The sequence below is a fragment of the Trichoplax adhaerens genome, genomic scaffold, assembly GCF_000150275.1.
Source record: "Trichoplax adhaerens TRIADscaffold_15 genomic scaffold, whole genome shotgun sequence".
NCBI classification, from domain to species: domain Eukaryota; kingdom Metazoa; phylum Placozoa; class Uniplacotomia; order Trichoplacea; family Trichoplacidae; genus Trichoplax; species Trichoplax adhaerens.
This window is the reverse complement of record NW_002060957.1, coordinates 75,241-95,338: the sequence shown is the minus strand read 5'-3', so window position 1 is coordinate 95,338 and position 20,098 is coordinate 75,241. Positions and strand designations below refer to the sequence as shown.

The window sequence follows — 20,098 nt, the reverse complement described above, 5'->3', positions numbered from 1 at the left end:
TCATTTATTTCCCTCAATTCTTTTGATTATACTATATTGGCGTTCATCATCTTGGCATATAAATAAAGATTGTTGCCGATTACCCTTGATTCTTTTACATTTGATGTGTGGCGATTGTAAAACATGCATGAGTTGAAGAGTTGTTTTATCGTAAAAGTAAATATGATCATTACGTTTTTCTACTAAATATTTATCAGTCCACAAATTATCTACATCAGCAATCTCGATATCCAGTTGTCTTCTTCTAGCATCCTTGTAGCTTTTTACTAATAATTCATCGTCCAAGTAAAACATCTAAGATAATTATTATGACATAGTCATTAATATTAAATATCGAAGGATTCTTTCATTGATAGATCGCAATAAACTGCAATCTAAACTTATTCTTACCGACATTACGTTTCCCTTTTCGATAACGAAACATTCATTAGCTCTAGCCGATTGTGTAACTTTAATTTCTCGCTTAAATGGCCTTTCCAATCTGCCGAGTTGTTCAAAATATAGAGAATATAAGGCACGTTTTAAGGTCATAAATACATAAGATTTAATGGTAGAGATCAATTTATCCGTTTATATTACGTAGTAAACTTACGACATGGAATCGTATCTTGCACCTGCCATAATTTGCCTTAAACGATTCCATGGTAGTAGTCCTATCTCAAGATCGTCTGCTCTTTTGCTTATAGGAACAACAATTTTACAGGCTAATTGATCTTGAATATGATAGCTGTAGGTTTTAAAGTGCTTAATATTTATGCCATCGCCCAATTTATACCACTATTGCAAAAAGGATATTATAATTCATTTTTTGAGTATGCAATAATAAAATACGTGCTGTAATTACCTCGATAGCTAGTTCTTGACTGTTTCTAATCTTCTGATAGGTCACCAGATTGTAATTATTGCAAAATACGATCTTCATATCTTCATATAGGGGATAATCATCATCAAAATAAATCATAGAATCTCCGCTGACATGATTGACCATCATAACAATCCATGGCCGACTTTCATCTTCGTACTATACGCAATAAAAGAAAAGAAAACTTATTTTTAGTGAGAAACATAATCCTAACGACATACGGAATTGATTTAGATCACAACTATCGATATTTAACTGTCTAAAGAAGCTTATTAAAAATTTTGAGCCCATTCTACAGTAAGTTAGCATTACAATATTTATTAATAGCAACTCTGTTATTCATCTTTACGTTAATCCAGTGCTATGCTTGGTAAATGTTTTACCTCTGCATAAAAGACAAAAATTAAAGTATTATCGGATATTCTATGTTTCGATTCCTTCAGAATGAGACGTTCTGGATCGTCTCTTAACGTATGATTAATTTGCTGTTTCTGCTGCAAGTTGCCTCTTGAGTGATATAACTATTGAGAAGACAGATGCTTATAGTTAACGATTTGGTGCTCTTTAGCATGTTTGTAAGCTAGTAAACCTTTAATACAAGGTGCAAATATGGGAGAATTTCAAGAAGAAAATTATTCAAATGCTAAGGTTAGCTAAAAATATGCGTTAGCCTCCATTTCTGGCTATAGAGGGCACTACATAATTGCGAATCAGTTACTCAGTAATCTTACCTGGGTAATAATAATATGCCAATGATGAGATTCTAAGTGACCATTAACGCATTGCTTCTTGTGACATGTATGCATCGTCACCAGGATAAGAAAATCGCAATCATCATATAGGAAACATCGCTGATAGGGCTGAGCTAATTTATAATCTGCAATTTGCTCTAATCCTTCACCCTGGTAAACCTAGAGTTCATTACAGTAGTCGTTAGTCTTATTGGCCAAAATCGATATCAATGATTTAGCTTTATCATTCCATTTGCTATTATAGTTTAAAATATAAAATTCTAAATTTTTTACCTTTAATCTGCAGCTGCCATCCTGCTTATTAACCACCAATTTAGCTATAATGGGAATATCATGGACAAATGCATGGCTTGAATCGATAATAACAGAATTACATTTATCAATGGAGGTTTGACGATCACTTAATATCGCTTCTTCTGCAGATTGCCAATCCAAATTGGTAGCTATTTAAAATTATAAGGGCATCACTATCTTCTATTTTAATATTTAAACAGGGCGACATAGTTACATAGTATGATTTCCATATTTGTTGCTAACCTTCTAGATTATAGCGATATAAGCAATACATTGGATATTGGTTATAAACTAAGAGGTCATGGCTGCCTGGAATGAATATCAAATGAAGATTACCATCGACTAAATCGGTTTTTGCGTCTTGGACGCAATGAATAGTTGAATAAGAGTTAATAGCATTCTTTTCCATCTTGAAGATCTGCAAAATCAAAGTAATAGACATCAAATTATGTACAAAAATGAACCTTGATATTATAGAATGCTATAGTATTTACTATACCATGATATTTGGTTCTAGATGCATTCGAACAGCAATTAGTAGATGATCATCAGATATGACAATATCTGCAATGTATTTCTCGCTTTGATAGATAACTTTAAGAGAATTGGTTAGATCTCGATTGGAATTACTAATTCTTTTATCCTCATTTCCATTTGAGAAGAGCTGTAATAGAGTATCGCCGTAGGATGCTATAATGGATGTACATTCAAGATCGATATATTTTACTGTTGCTAATTCTAAACAGCTAAGAGTACTTTTGCCAGCAGTAAATTGCCCATGATCATATTGGATAAATCCTGGAACTTCAAATGATTGATAATGATTCCAATCTTGGATATCCCAAACCTAACAATATACAACTGATGTTACTCTTACTATGATTAGTTAAACGGAAGTCCTAATTATTTACTTACCTCGATCTGACATTCATTGATCCAGCTGTTATCATCTTGTAAGCGAAGCCGATAGCTATTATATTTTCGCCACCAAATCAATATCTTACTGCTATTCTGAACAAATTCGCATCGTTCAATTTGGTGAAGATAGGAAATAGATTTGCCAGTATGCTTCATTTCTCTTCCTTGGATTTTCCATATCTGCCAACAATTATTTTATTAAGTTATCAAAATGGTGATAAGTAGTATTTAATATCGCATATCTGTTACAGAACTTTACAGGTTTAAATTAAATTTAGAGGTTATGGCAAACTTATTTGCCTCACTTCTCTTATTACTTTAATTTTAGAAATAACTTACAGCGATATCTTTACGGTCTCTTGACACGGTCATTGCTACAGGATAACCAGGTATAATTGGGCAGAATTCTAATTTTTTCCAATCTAAGACAGGTATTTTGGAACCATCTTGCTTAATAGCTTGTAGACGTTGTCTAGTACCAATATTATGAATTTCCCATTCCTCTCGCTAAAGATACATTAATAGAGTATTAGATAATACGATATGAAATAAAATAACACATAATGAGAATAGTATCCCTGATATTATTAGGGCAGTCCTGCTTTATAGTTTTAGGTTTTTGTTCGATTTTACATAATTTTGCGGGCTTTAAATATTATAGATTGTACATTTCTTTAGCTCATTAAATATAGCTCGATTGTTTTCTATATTTTACACTTTTAATCTATTCCTCATCTATTTCTGTTTCCTAGACAATATAAAATACTGCCCATATTTACATTGGCTATGTGTAGTGTATTTAGAATATACTGTAACTATATTCTACTCTTAAATATAGACATGCTGTTTTGATCTTATATTTAGACATATCTACAGTCCGTTCGCTCTACATTCAAATGTGGCTTACTACATTTAGTTATTACAGTCCTCGCTATTTTCTACAGTACAATCATCTGCTATTCTATAACCTGTTATGGTATATGTTGTATCTGATCCTACAATCATGTTCTCTGCATGTGTTCTAATGCCATAGCTATAAATACCGCCGTTTTCTACCTTAGACTTCTTAAGTTGCATTATTAGTCACAGTTAGTATTCACACTTTACTCACGGCAGCTACCACGCTGACCTACTGTAATTATCACATTGTACCTAACTACTGTCTACAATAAAGTATCCTCTTTTCTTAAGCTCCTTGTGCAATTCTCTACATGGCAACTAAAACCACATTATCTGACTCTTCGAACCCTCCATCACACTGTGATACAGAAGTAGTTGTTATGCAGCTACTTCTATCTAGATGAGATTCTAGTTATATTATATAGAATTATAAGCATGGTGTCATAGTATTATTGCAACCCTATTTCTGCTATTGAATTGTAGCAGATGTGTAGTGCAAAGCCGATATATCCTAATCGGTAATCAGCAATCTTCATTTATATTATTTTAAAATGGATTTATCAGGGAATTGTGATTGGCATACAATCTTGAAATTTTGTTCGACATTCTTAAATAATGATACGAAAAATTAGTTTAAATTTACTAATGCTAATTACCAACAATTATCTATAGATATTTAATTAATAATCTCCCATTTTAAAAGAAATAAATAGTTGCTATAAAATGTTACTGTAAGACAATGAAGTAAAATTAAAGGAAACTTACTCGATCTCTGGACATTAAGTAAGCAATAATATTCGCATCAGATGATATTCTGACTTCAAAGACATAGGTTTTAGGAAGGCTGAATTTTACTTTGATTTTGGATGTTTCATAATCGGAAACCTAGTAATACGACATGATACAGTTATAAGATATTTGCTAAATGTAGGAAGGATCTTACAATACTTTTATGTTATCGTGATTAGAGAACTTTAGACCAGCGCTATAACAATCGTGACTGATTTAGAGGCTAAATCTTAACTCAATTTTTATATGCAGTACCGTATAGACTTACAACGATAGTACAATCTTTTCTCCATCTATTATTGTTAGCGTAGATTATTTTTATGTCTCCATTTCGAGGCCTTGAACACTTTGGCAATATCAAGCCACTGTTGGTATCTATAGTTTTGGACTCAATCCAAGGACTATCGTCGGTTTTATTTTGGGGATATCTAAACCATAATATATCATAGCATTAATTCAAATAAAAATCCGCTTTAAACTACCATTACTAGTTGATAACAGTGTTTATAAGATATTTACAACAACTTACTTTGTAATCGTCCAGTATTTACCCATATTCACTTTCTTATTTGCTATTTGTGTAGCTTTACTAACAATCCAACTGTCTTTCTTGGCACAATATAACAAAAATTGGATTAAATTCATTGATTCTTTGTCTAGGTAAAATTCGTGTTGTTGTAATAGATCAAGCAATTCTTCGAATGAATCAGGATTCTATTAAAAAGATTATGGTGTATCAAATTATAATAAAAAGGCAGGATCGAATACAGTTATAGTTGCAATAAATAATTAGCATCAATTTATTTCCATAAACTGACCTTATTCTTCAACTTAAGATAGTTGATATAATCTATTAGATCTAAGCGTAGGTTGCTCAATGATTTAAATTTTTTCAATTTATTCATCATCCAGTTGAAATCGGTCATTAATGTTGCTAAAATGCTATCATCATCGGCTTGAATGGCATGATAGATGATATATTGATAGAAATAGCCATCATCCGGATAGGTAGACCATTTCCCGTCGTACAGCTTAACATAAGAATCGATCAGTGTTTGATGCAGTTTCTTCACGTAAGATTGTTGTGATTGCTGCGAATCGATTGGCTGCTGCAAATAGTCTATGATTTTCTCATGTAATATACAGTAGTTTCTGGCAACAGAAGTAAAATAGGGAAGATCTGAGAAGGATGACAAGAATATACGTTGCTAGAATAGGTTTGTTGCAAGTTGGAAAAGATTAAGTTAATATTATTACAAAGCGTATCGATTTCTATATGTGTTAAAGAAGATGCTGACTAAGGCAAGGTAGCAAATGTAGATATTAGCGATTGGAATAAAACTTTAATTTGTTTGAAATATTGCAGATGGAAATAGAGAAATGTGCAAATAGAATAAATACTGGTACTGCACAATGATGAACCTATCCATAGAATCATGCCGATTGCTAATCTAAACAAATATCTTTCTAGAGCTAATACAGAAGTTAGGATTTTGAATAAACCATTAAATTTCTTTCTATTTACATTAGTACATTTGAAGATATGACGCTATTCTAAGCGTCGAATAAAAATCTGGCTTAAAAGATACAGATATTATATAAATCTTCATACCGTTCGTTGTTTTTATTGCAATGATATTTCAGTAAACATCTGCTATCTAATTCTTCCAATAGGCCTACAGCTTCATTTTGATTGCATTGCCATAAGCACATGATGGAATGGATTGGAATCTTAACTCTTTTAAAGACCCCAAGTTGTCTAAATAAATCCCTTTTCTTAATATCTAATTTATTAATACATATGGTGATGATCTCAAATAAATTAAATCTATATTCCACAAATTTTAGTTTAAAACTACTATCTTGAACTTCAGTCTTGGCCAGTACTTCTTGCCATTCTTGATCTGTTTTGAGACGCAAACCAGCTAGAATGACAACTGCCAGAGGTAAATATCGAATATTTTCTAGGATTTGTTTGACTAATTCATTTTGGCGTAATTTCTTAGTATATCTTTTATTTTGATATAAAGCCAATACTTGTATAGCTTCTTGATAGGTAAATTGCTCCTAGTTGTAGAGAGATATTGTCAGAAACTATACCAGTAGTAGCTAAAAAATATTTTGTATCGCCAGTTTACTATGGTCAGAAGATAACTTTTTATCTTGTACTATGACAATTTGGTTGTAAAATAAACTTCTTTAATAGATATGACAATCTTATAGTATTTATATCTCTCTCATCTTATGTTAATTATGTAAAGTATAATCAATTTGATCCGAATAAGCAGATTTCATAATATATTGACAGATTTCGGAACTTTTCATAGTCCTACTTTAGACCTGATAAGCCATGATACTTTAAATAGATATAGTACATTTATAAATTTGTAGTTTATAAGGTCAAGTTAAATGCCATTAATGTAATGTATTTTTGTAATTGAAGTGTTGATTAATTAATGATTCTATTTCAATTTCAAGTTATATTAGCAAGTCGATTACTATAATTACCGGAGCTTTAATATGATCGTAATTTTCTCGGGTTTGGGGATAAAGTAATGGAGTAATAACAATGGATTTATTTGCAAATGCTAAATAATCGAAGAATATTCCGTTTCGGACATCGTCAAAGACAAAGATAATTTCCGATTGGCTTTTATGGCCTAGAACATAACGTCCATTTAAAGTATATTCAATTTCAGTCAATACAGTAATTAGTCAGTACTCTAGATTGAAAGTGCTAATCGATTGTTGTACGCTAATATCAAGAATTTACTTCGAAAAATATGCCCACCAAAAATAATTTCTTACCTCGAAAATAGCGTCTTAAATAAGCATCCATTTCTTTTAAGCTTTGTGGCTGGCGATCCCACTGAATATCCAGTTGATGACATAGATTTATCAATATGTAGAGTAATTCATCTTCCTGAATATCGCCTACATCATTATGGAAGAAATAAATGACCACTATGCATTAGCTTTCCGACTACATGAAAAGTTAGACGAATGTAAACATTTTATATCCAACTACTTATGGGAAACTCGTTATAAAATACTCATAGTTAGATCTTGATCTATCTAGGATTTATAAATTACTTTTTATTGTAAATTCTTAAAGTATGTACCTATTTTTACCCAATAGACACCATGTGGCTTAAAGCAATCTTGCTCTTCGATCATTAATTTGACTGATTGAGCTACGCTTGTTGTCTTTCCGCAGCCAGATATTCCATAAATCAAGACATGACCGTTACTGGAGTTAAGATCTTCAAGATAACTACAAATAGTGTCAATAAAGTCTTCACGTATGATATAGCGATTTTCGGGCAATTGCGGGACATTGTGTAGTAAATCTATAATGGAAAATTAGTATATTACTTCTCGTACATGAGCTTCTCCATCTATCTGACTATTTTAATAGTGCTATACTGTTTACAGAAAAAATGAAAAAGCCATAATCTAGTTTTATTAACGTGAAAAGATAAAATTAATATTGTGTAGATATTGAATATGAACTACTAGAGCTATCTACCTCTTCTACAAAGAATAATGTAGCAAAACTACTGCTAATTATAGTTTAATGTATGAAACTGGTGTTTAGATTCTTGACTTATATATTTCTAGCAGAATAACCACATCGATATATTGTTGAGCTATTCGCACATTTATCGTACAAATAGTTATTCATGAGATTAATTTAATGACATAATTTGCTATTATTTCATAGCATTCTGATCGTAGTATTTAATAGCTACGTTTATAAATTAGGAAGCGGCTTCTAAAGTTGTTAATTCTACTTAAGAATAATGCTCGTATGAGAATCTCTTGGTAAGCCTATAGGTACCTTGTGTTGAATATTCTGCTTGAGGGGCTCGACCTAATGAAAGAAAAATAAAGTAAAAGGATAACTTATATGCACATTACCAAATTAGAATAATTTGATGGCATCATTACTCTAAAAGACAAGTGGAAATGACTATATCGTGCTTATTAATAAGCGCTATTCTATTTCTATAACTTCAAGGCAGAAGCACAATATCTTAGAGAGTACTATATTACTTTGATGTTGCAAATGACGAAAGCAAATAAAGTAAAAGGATAATTTATAAGACATCACCGACTTAAATTAATTGTATGATATCAATACTCTATAGGATAATCGGGGTAGACTATATTATGCTTATTAAGCGCTATTCTATTTCTATAGCTTCAAGACAGAAACATAATATCTTAGTAAGTACTTTATTGCTCCAATGTTGCAGATGATGAAGGCAAATAAAGTAAAAAAATCATTTATATTTATAGGATTAGAATAATGTCATGACATTAACAGCCTACGGAATAAGTGAGGAATAATTGTATCGCGAATAGTAAGCGCTGTTCGATTTCCATGATTTCAAGGCAGAAACTTGCTATCTTAGCAATCATTTCATGACTTGGACATGGTAGATGATTGCATATCATTCTTAAGTGAGCACTTTTCCACTGTTTCCACGATCAAACTTAAAAAGGAAGCACAGCCTTTTGTAGCTAATTTACTGCTCAGACAGTAAAGATGATTCTACTGTATTAGTTCAGCTCTATCTACAGTCTAGAATAAAGTTAACGACAGAAACAGGATATCTGTGCAACTAACTTATTGCTTGGATTATTTCCATAACTAAATTAAAAAAATAGTAACGTTCCCAATTTGGTGACTAGTCCATAGGCTAGATTGTGTAGATGACTACATTGTGCTTAAGTCAGGGCTATTCTGCAATCCAAATTAAATAAAAACAGCAATACCATAATCTAATAACTAATTTTGTGGTTGGATAGGATCGGAAATGACTAATGGATGCCAAAGTTACATAGCGTAAAGAAAGTTCATTAATAAGCAACTTACCACATTGGATATCGTAAATTGATTTAGCTTCTTCACGCAAGGCTTTGCCTAAGTTGCGCACTGTAGCAGCTTGATGTTGCTGTAATATTTGACAGAATTGGTAGAAATCTTCATCATCTCTAGTTTTCATTGCTTTAATAAAGGTGTCTATTCGATCTTTCCTTCGAATATAATATTTCAAATCATTCACTTGATCGTCGGTTAAAATCTGCTTGGACTTTAGATCGGAGAATAATTCGTTCATCGGTACTCTTGCTAAAAGTTTATAATAATTATTTTCAATGACTTTTTCAAGGTATGGACTTAAGCCCATGTTGGCTTCTCTTTTAACAGGGTTGGGCTAGTGAGGCTACAGTAGTTAAAGATTCATTTGTAATTATTGGAAGACCTTATCAAGGTCCAAATTTCTGATATTGAATTCGAGGATGAAAAATCTTTATGATCATCTAGCGATAATCCATTCAATTCATTAGATCCAATACTAAAGCGAATAAAAGTAGAGATGGTGTACTAATTTTGTGCTCTATGTGGCTTCTAGTTTGAAGGGAATTGCTTAAAATCTTTCGACATGGCAACGAATGAATTCGACGTATACCATATGATAGAAATATCTTACTCTTCTGCCCAGCAAGAAAATGAAAATCGTGTAACTTTATTTCAACTTAGTTAATGTTCATATATAGTGCTTGCTTAAGTATTTCTTGGTATAGCGGCTGATTAATGAAATACTGTATAAAGGAATAATTTAGTTAGGCTACATATTAAATAGTCATTAAACCGATGGAAATAATTAGCATTACCAATTTTAAATAGAACTAAATCAGTTAAGAACGGACTAGACTTCTAGTACTGGATTGCCATTCAGTAGGATATCAATAATAACATTCCAACCTTTTATAATTTAATTCTTTGCCAGGATAGATAGTATTGAATTGTTTTAAAAGAAGACCACCAACACTGATGAAAATGTAACGCTGCTGGAAATCCATTATAGCTATATTTTGCTATATGGGTACGGATAATGGAATCATGACAATGGTTTCCTGTACGCAAAAGGATAACGCCTATTTCATTTGAATTCATGGTTATAATTAAATAATCTATATTCTCGACTATTAATAAGCTGATGAATATAAACTAGACCATGGAATATTGGAGGAGATTTAAACCAGCAATGCATCTATTGAATATTCATGATTTGCCTTGTTATATTCTTATTGATAAATTGTAGCTAACATAACTGGGTAGAGTTGAAAGTTTTTAACCAAGTTTTGGAAACCTAATGTTAATAAATCATCTTTTACGCGATATTAGGAAGATGATTAGGTTAAAGAACGTTATAGTTGTCCTTTGATCTAATGATATTCTTCCATGTTAATTAGGAAGTCTTCTTTTTATAGAATAATACTTCATATTGCAGATAATTAATATTGCTTAGTCCTTGCATTCAATCTTAGCTATTATGCTATAGGCTCTCTTTATTCATTTTAATGAATAAGAAATAGCTGCTTAGCAATACTAATTAATGGCAAAATAGTAATTAGAAAAGCAGACGCATACGTGTAAAGTGTTATGTTTTAACTCTACAGCCGAAAGGTAATATAGTGGTAACCTGCAATTAAAGTCCTTTGGGCATCGCATAGTGTGTAAGATTTATTTTTCTCAAATACCTGAACATTTATCTTTCAATCTCAGTTAAGCTAACTGATCCTTGTTTCTGCTCTAGTGTTCAATTCGGAATTTATATTGCAGATAAATGAATCGTATAAATAGTCTATCAACTAAATTACTGATGATTGATCATTTATAGAGGTTGTAATTTCCTGTCTCTCATTTCTCTTAGTTATTCATTCTTAAAAAAGTATTCTGTAGAATGTGAAAACCCTTCATAAACATCGAACACTTAGAATTATTATCCTGCAATAAGAATTCTTGAGTCCATCTACCACATAGCACATAGATGGCGTTACATATTCTCGTGTTTTTAACAACGACGAAAGGGCGCTGCCATGGGTTCCCAATTTTATTTCTTCCTGTAATAGATGACATTCTAGCTAAGAGAATCTTAATGGATTTATTTTATTACGATCTAATTCATAATTTAAAAAACCAGAGGTTAATAATTTGGATAGAATAATAAATAATAATAATAATAATAATAATAAATATAATAAGCTCACACCGTTATTAGAAAAAATGCATAAATACGAACATATTATGATACCATACGAGAGATCTCGTACATGCCTAACTGTAGCCAATTTTTAATGACTGGGTTGCCGTTGTTATTATTAATATAGTCATGATTATAGCTGTAACTGTGGATTCAGGACTTAGATTATACGTGTATGTGTATTTTTAGTTGTATACAATCATTATTTGCTTACCAAAAAGCTGCTGAATTGAGTGCATTTATGACAGCATTGACAATGGTCGTCTAATGAACTAACCTAATATGCAAGTGTAAGGCGGTTGCTTGTGATCATCAACGACATAGCAAATGTTCTCGATATACATTATCTTGGTCTATTTCAGATGTTACACATTGAAAAGCGGCTTTTGAATATATTTTTATAGCTTAAAATAACAGTTTTACATTGTAGTAGAACCTTGAAGAACCTACAAGAAATGCATACGTAGGGATTAAAAAATTGATAAGTTTTCAAACATGATTGCGAATGATCTCTTGGATGACAAGACCTTATGATTAGCTATCTTATTGCATATGGAATGGAATAGACATATCTTCCATGCAATATAAAATTATTTAAGTTAGTCTATGGTATTGTTTTACTCATATGAAGTAGGACTAAGCTCATGCTGTACAGTATACTTGAATATGAAGGAAAATAAGGCAATCCAGATTGAGCACAAGTTAGAACGCTATTAACAGGTTACAGTTTTGGTGTCAGTTTAAAGCATAACTTGAAAGCTTCCTGTGGTATATCATAATGCCAGTTGTCATGGGTAATCGTCAGTGCTCCAACTCGACCTATTTCATCAGAAGATTTTGCAGCACATCCATTGCCACCACTTAATAACACCATATTTTCAGTTATTTTATCAATCATGACATGGCTATGTGGTGTAATTGTATAAGCACAACCATCAGGTTTTATGGATACTGGCTTAAATCCGGGTAGAACACTGAGCATTGCTTTAGTTAATATATCTGTAGTTTTAGGATCACCGTGGCCATGAAACCACTTAAGTACGTCCTTATGAGTAGGCATTATTTTAATTAAATCACCGCCATGACCGATTTTTAGATAATATTGACCGTCTGGATAAAGAACTGGAGGCAATGAATACCAGAATTCCATCGGATCTTCTGGGTATAGATACACCATACATGGCATGTTGCTATAACGTTGTCTGTCAGCAGCATTGACTTGTAATTTAACTACAGTTTGTGTGCCACATTGAATGTCTAACCGTTGGCGAATGTCATCCGGTATAATTTCTTTAAATAAGGTAAAGGCTCCCGTTGCTACTACGATTTTACGACTGGTGATAACTTTATTGGTTTCGGTGATGATTGTATAATCGCCGTTGTTATTTCTACTGACCTTATTGACAATCTCTCGAACGAGAGTACAGCCATTATCAGTAGCTGCTTTGATTTCCGCTTCTACTTGGCCACGAGGAGAGATATAACCAGCATCAGTGGACTCATATAATCCAATAAAGTCATGAGGAACTTGTAAGTAAGGAAATCGTCGTTTTAACTCAGTATAACTTAATTGTTCGTAGTTAAACCCAATCATTTCTGCTACTTTGTTGATTTGAGCAATTTTAGGATCATCTTTGGATCCAAGGACAAGAAATCCACGTTCATGATAGTATTGGACACCAGTAGCTTTCTCCAATTGTCGATAACGTGGTATCGATCGATTAGCTAATTGGCACCATACCGGATCTGCATCGAGATGTCTAGTAATTCTACCTTGATCATAATATGCAGCGAAAACACTTCGACCACTCTGATGGCGTGGTACTGTTGGCTCATCAGGGCCGACAAGGCATATTTTACCCTTGTAAATTTGGGTTAAATGGCGTGCACAAGCAGATCCCATGGATCCAGCACCAATGACAGTGATATCGTAGTGACCAAGTGTGTTGTGACGATCTCCCATTTTGATTAAGTGAGTCCAGGGTTTAATTTTAAATTAATGCTTGCTGTCAGACACTGTCAATAGATGGTAAAAAGGAGGCTAGTAATCACCGTTCCTACCACGTTTGTAGCAACAATTGAAGGAGAAATAGCTAAACAAGCTAAGCGCTACTAGGACAACAGTCTAGTGCAGCTGAGTAAGAAATGCTTGCTGTACTTCTACAATGTTCGCTGTGTTGTTCAGGTTGTTGTCTGATAGGCAATTGTCCCAACGTTAGTTGTAACCGCTTGAAGAAGTTTCTCACCAAGCCCAACGCCACTTCGACAACAGTTTACTGTTACTGAATACTGTAATACTTGGCGTAGCTCTATAATGTTAGCTTTGTCTTGTTGTCGATACCGTCTGCAGTCACTGTCGCTTTGCTACTTATAGCAATCACTTGAAGAAGAAGTAGAAGCAATATTTCAGCAAGCCTAAAAAGATGCTACCAACTGTGGCGGCAATAAAGGCTAAAATGATATCATCTGTACGGTATTATATTATGCCATTGACGAGTGCTTACCGCATAAGTATCATAAGCTAATTGCAAATATTAAAAGACAATACTGCACTCGATGCTTTCATGAAAGCACTATGCAAACCATGAAAGGTAAGGAATTAAATGTAAAATAGTGATTCAATACGTAGCTCCAATGAATAAATTAATTACTATTTAGGAATAAACCAGCTGAAAGATGTCATTTGATAATGAATTACTTTGCTCTATTTGGACTACGATAGTAGGTCAGACGGACCCCTATTAGCCTTGCAGTGTAGAAGTAGTGGACAGGATCAGCTACAATTGCAGCTAGATTATTATGATTTAATTGGGTTTAGCTCTTATTTTACTACCTAAAGCTGCTCTTAAACTGTAGATTAATCATCGATCAATTAGAATGACATCATTTTCTCCGATATCTATGTATTCGAGTTGTTATGGCTTAAAAAGTACCCGGATCTCTATCAACTTTCCAATACAGAAATTGTGGTTAAGGCTCCTATAATTATAATTGATTGATCAGGTTTAATTCATATTTTACTGTCTAGAACTGCTCTTAAACTGTGGATTAATTATCGATCAATTATGACGATATTTGGAAATTTGTGTGTTAAAGTCGTTATAGTCTAAAAAAACTACCCGGACCCTTACCAGCCTTCCAATGCAGAAGTAGTATTTTAGTTAAGACTCTTATACAGTAATTAGTTGATCAGGTTCAACTCATATTCTACTACCTAGAGCTGCTATTAAACTGTAGATTAATCATCGATCAGTTGTGACGATATCATTTTCTCCGGCATTTTGTCTGATAAAGTCTCTATGAGTTAAAAATGAACTACCCGAACCCTTGTCAGCCTTCCAAATTTCAATAATGAAACTACTGTGGTATTATAGTTAAGACTTTCATAATTATAATATACTGTATACTGTAATTCATTGATCCGGTCTATAGTAGCTCATGTTTTATTACTTAAAGCTGCTCTGAAACTGTAAATTAATCATCATTATTTACTGATCAATTTTATACGTATAATTATCATATAATCGTGTAAAGAGATTGAAAATAAATATATACACAACAGAAGACTGTTTGATAAATTCAAGTGTAATTTTAAATTCGTCACTGGAAATATTGAAATTCAAGATTTATTCATAACTTAAGGTTAATTTAGGTAGTCAATTTAACAATGGTTCTAGTTGATACATTAAAGTAATTTAATCAACATTGATCAGTTACCCTATTGTAATCCTGTAAAAAACATGCTATATTAAAAAAGTAATACACAGCACATCATGCCTTCAAGTATAATTTAAATTCATCGCTGGAAATGCCGTAATTTCAAGATTCATTGATGATAACTTAATATTAAATTAGATGATCAATCTAACGATAGCTAAAGTTGATAAAGTGAGCAAATCCAAGGTTCAATAACCTTTATCGATTATTTGTTACATTTATCCTCCAATCTCCATGAAGCTAACCGTTTCCTTGTTTCTGCTCTGGTGTTCAATTAAGAATATATGTTACAGACAAAAATGGTCTATCAACTAAAAACTGAGTATTGATCATTACAAAGGTTGTAATTTCCTGCCTCTTATTTCAGTTAGTTATTGATTCTTAAATAAATAGTTCGTAGATTGTGAAATTTCATGAACTTCAAACAATTCGAATTATTATTTTGTAGTAAGAAATTCTTGACTAAATCTACTGCATGGCACATTGGTAGAATTACAGATTTCGTGTTGCCAACTACGATAAAAGAGCACCGACATAGCTAAGAGAATCTTATTAGATTTGTTTTTGTACGATCTAATTCATAATTTAATAAACCAGAGGTTCAAAATTTGGATAGAAAAGCAAGTTCACACCGTTACTAGAAAAAGGCATAAAGATGCTATAATATTATACGAGATATCTCGTACATGGCTAACTGTAGCCAATGTTTAATGAATGAGTTGGCGTTGTTATTATCAATCTATCCATGATTGTAGCTGTTAATAGTGGATTCAGGACTTGGATTGTACGTGTATTTTTTAGTTACATACATTCCCTATTGACTTACAAAAATGTTACTGAATTGAGAGCATTTAAGACAACATTGACTACGGTCGCTTAATTAATGAGCTAACCTAATATACAAGCGTAAGGCGTTTACTTGTGAAGGCTATTGAATACATTTTCGTAGCTTTAAACAACAGTTTTACATCGTAGTAAAACATTGAAGAATCTGCAAGAAATGCATACAGAGGCATTGAAAAATGGATACATTTTCAAACACAATTGCGAATAATCTATTGAGTGCTAAGGCCTTATGATTAGCTATCCTAATACATCAAGAATGTACAGTATATGTCTTCCATCCATTATAAAATTAACTTTTGTCTATAGTATAGTATTACTCAAATGAAGTAGAACTAAGCTCATGCTGTACAGTATACTTGAATATGAAGGAAAATAAGGCAATCCAGATTGAGCACAAGTTAGAACGCTATGAATAGGTTACAGTTTTGGAGTCAGTTTAAAGCATAACTTGAAAGCTTCCTGTGGTATGTCATAATGCCAGTTGTCATGGGTAATCGTCAGTGCTCCAACTCGACCTATTTCATCAGAAGATTTTGCAGCATATCCATTGCCACCACTTAATAACACCATATTTTCAGTAATTTTATCAATCATGACATGGCTATGTGGTGTGATTGTATAAGCACAACCATCAGGTTTTATGGATACTGGCTTAAATCCAGGTAGAACACTGAGCATTGCTTTAGTTAATATATCTGTAGTTTTAGGATCACCGTGGCCATGAAACCACTTAAGTACGTCCTTATGAGTAGGCATTATTTTAATTAAATCACCGCCATGACCGATTTTTAGATAATATTGACCGTCTGGATAAAGAACTGGAGGCAATGAATACCAGTATTCCATCGGATCTTCTGGGCATAGATATACCATACATGGCATGTTGCTATAACGTTGTCTGTCAGCAGCATTGACTTGTAATTTAACTACAGTTTGTGTGCCACATTGAATGTCTAACCGTTGGCGAATGTCATCCGGTATAATTTCTTTAAATAAGGTAAAGGCTCCCGTTGCTACTACGATTTTACGACTGGTGATAACTTTATTGGTTTCGGTGATGATTATATAATCGCCGTCGTTATTTCTACTGACCTTATTGACAATCTCTCGAACGAGAGTACAGCCATTATCGGTAGCTGCTTTTATTTCCGCTTCTACTTGGCCACGAGGAGAGATATAACCAGCATCAGTGGACTCATATAATCCAATAAAGTCATGAGGAACTTGTAAGTAAGGGAATCGTCGTTTTAACTCAGTATAACTTAATTGCTCGTAGTTAAACCCAATCATTTCTGCTACTTTGTTGATTTGAGCAATTTTAGGATCATCTTTGGATCCAAGGACAAGAAATCCACGTTCATGATAGTATTGGACACCAGTAGCTTTCTCCAATTGTCGATAACGTGGTATCGATCGATTAGCTAATTGGCACCATACCGGATCTGCATCGAGATGTCTAGTAATTCTACCTTGATCATAATATGCAGCGAAAACACTTCGACCACTCTGATGGCGTGGTACTGTTGGCTCATCAGGGCCGACAAGGCATATTTTACCCTTGTAAATTTGGGTTAAATGGCGTGCACAAGCAGATCCCATGGATCCAGCACCAATGACAGTGATATCGTAGTGACCAAGTGTGTTGTGACGATCTCCCATTTTGATTAAGTGGTCCAGGGTTTAATTTTAAATTAATGCTTGCTGTCAGACACTGTCAATAGATGGTAAAATGGAGACTAATAATCACCGTTTCTACCACACTTGTAGCAACAATTGAAGGAGAAATAGCTGAACAAGCTAAGCGCTACTAGGACAACAGTCTAGTGTAACTGAGTAAGAAATGCTTGCTGTACTTCTACAATGTTCGCTGTGTTGTTCAAGTTGTTGTCTCCGATAGGCAATTGTCCCAACGTTAGTTGTAACCGCTTGAAGAAGTTTCTCACCAAGCCCAACGCCACTTCGACAACAGTTTACTGTCACTGAATACTGTAATACTTGGCGTAGCTCAACGATGTTAGCTATGCCTAGCTATCGACACCGTCTTGTAGCAACCACTTGAAGAAGAAGTCGAAGCAATGTTTCAGCAAGCCTAATGCTACCAAGTCTAGCGATAGAACAGTAATAGCTGTCTATTTCTAGAACAGCTAAAATGATGAAATCCGTACGGTATTATACTAATCATTTATGGGTGTTTACTGCATAATATAATAAAACGTATGGAAGAAACGAATGCTTGGTCCCTATGCAATGTATTGCAAATAAGGGATAATAGAGTGCACTCTATGTTTTAATGAAAGCACTATGCAAATTAATTAAAGCACTATGCAAATCATGAAAAGTATTGAACTGAATGTGAAATATTCAATACGTAGCTCCAAATGAATAAATTACTATGCAGGAATAAACCAACTGAAAGATGTCAATTAAGAATGAGTTATTTTATTTAATGATTTTGTAAAATGCCTAGCGATTTTTGAATAAACACGGTAGCATTATGATTAGCTTTGCATTGCAGGGGTAGAGTACAGGATTAGCTACTACTGCAGCTAGATACTCAGATCGAATCAGGTTCAACTCGTATTTTACTACCTAGAGCGGCTCTTAAACTGTAGATTAGTCATCGATCAGTTATAACGATATTATTTTCTTTGGCATTTGTGTGTTATATTCGATATGGCTTAAAAACTAATTACCTGAACCCTTAGTGACCTTCCAATGTAAAAAATTGTAGTTGAAACTCCTATAATTATATAAATTGGTTGAATCAGGTTCAGTTCGTATTTTATTGCCTAGAGCTGCTCTTAAAAAACTGTAGATTAATCATCGATCAGTTATGACAAGATTATTTTCTCCTGCATTTCAGCCTTCCAATGCAGAAGTTGTAGTGAAGACTCTCATAATTGATTGATCAGGTTCAGCTCCTATTTTACTACTTTAGGATTGCTCTTAATTAGTAGATTAATCATCGATCAGTTATGATGACATCATTTTCTCCGATAATTGGATGTTAAAGTCGTTATGGCTTAAGAACTGCCCAAACTCTTACCAGACTTCCAATGCTGTAGTAATATGTTAGTTAAGGCTCCTATAATTAATCCTGTAATTGGTTGATCAGCTTCAGGTCATAATTTACTACCTAAAGCTGCTTTTAAACTGTAGATTATTCATCGATTCATTATGACGATATCATTTTCTTCGGCATTTGTGCCTTAAGAGTCGCTACGGCTTAAAAACGAACTGCTTGGACTCTTTATCAGCCTTCCAATACGAAAGCGCTGTATAGAATTTGTAGATCAGGTTCAGCTCATATTTTCATTACCTACAGCTGCTTTTAAACTGTAGATGAATCAGCCACGGCGATATCATATTCTCCGGAATTTTGTCTGTTAATTAAAGTCGTATTAAAGTCTTAATCCAATAACATTAGCCGATAGCTTTGACGCTCCTAATTTTAATTTATTCCATACACCTAGTTGCAGATTCGATGGATTACAATTATTATCAGAGACTATCATTCTTGCCCAAACATCCTTCATATGAGCCAAAATCATCCGTACAGCTGTAATAAATGTGTCTCACAATAACTTGTCTTAGTCAATGGTATTTTCTAAAAGCTTTTAGTACAACGTTTTAGAAATAGTAGAGCAATAATTGATTACTACAAGAATCTAATCTAAAATCTAAAGTATTCCGAGCCGAAAGTGAAGTAAAGTCTCTTCTCTCTCCGTGAGTTTATCTCTGCAGTTCTGAAATAATTTCACTAAACCCATTTATGACAACTTAATTAATCTACAATCAGACATGAGTCATCAAATAGAATACTTTTCTTGAAATAGAACATCATTATCTTCTCCAAACTGAAGCATTCTACTTAAGATATCACTGCTCTTCTATCAATGTCCAGCACCTTTCGGTGTTGGGCATCTTCACAATGACAGTGTTCTAGTCATATGAATAGTCAACTG

General features: G+C 33.2%; 3 protein-coding genes across 3 annotated transcripts; all 3 read right to left on the bottom strand.

The window, feature by feature from the left end:
* Positions 1-9,710, bottom strand: TRIADDRAFT_60338 (uncharacterized protein; the record flags this gene model as incomplete). The annotated part of the gene is made up of 21 exons (XM_002116310.1): positions 1-294; positions 391-481; positions 593-777; positions 845-1,021; positions 1,246-1,383; positions 1,594-1,773; positions 1,888-2,057; positions 2,152-2,326; positions 2,408-2,755; positions 2,824-3,006; positions 3,166-3,333; positions 4,492-4,611; positions 4,784-4,943; positions 5,045-5,229; positions 5,334-5,667; positions 6,128-6,582; positions 7,024-7,175; positions 7,324-7,449; positions 7,638-7,865; positions 8,357-8,389; positions 9,398-9,710. The coding sequence occupies 21 exons, from the start codon at positions 9,708-9,710 to the stop codon at positions 1-3; spliced, it is 4,215 nt and encodes a 1,404-aa protein (XP_002116346.1).
* A 2,581-nt stretch (positions 9,711-12,291) lies between these two features.
* Positions 12,292-13,533, bottom strand: TRIADDRAFT_60337 (uncharacterized protein; the record flags this gene model as incomplete). The annotated part of the gene is made up of 1 exon (XM_002116309.1): positions 12,292-13,533. The coding sequence occupies one exon, from the start codon at positions 13,531-13,533 to the stop codon at positions 12,292-12,294; it is 1,242 nt and encodes a 413-aa protein (XP_002116345.1).
* Positions 13,534-16,550: 3,017 nt separating this feature from the next.
* On the bottom strand, positions 16,551-17,792 carry TRIADDRAFT_60336 (uncharacterized protein; the record flags this gene model as incomplete). The annotated part of the gene is made up of 1 exon (XM_002116308.1): positions 16,551-17,792. The coding sequence occupies one exon, from the start codon at positions 17,790-17,792 to the stop codon at positions 16,551-16,553; it is 1,242 nt and encodes a 413-aa protein (XP_002116344.1).
* Positions 17,793-20,098: the final 2,306 nt, after the last annotated feature.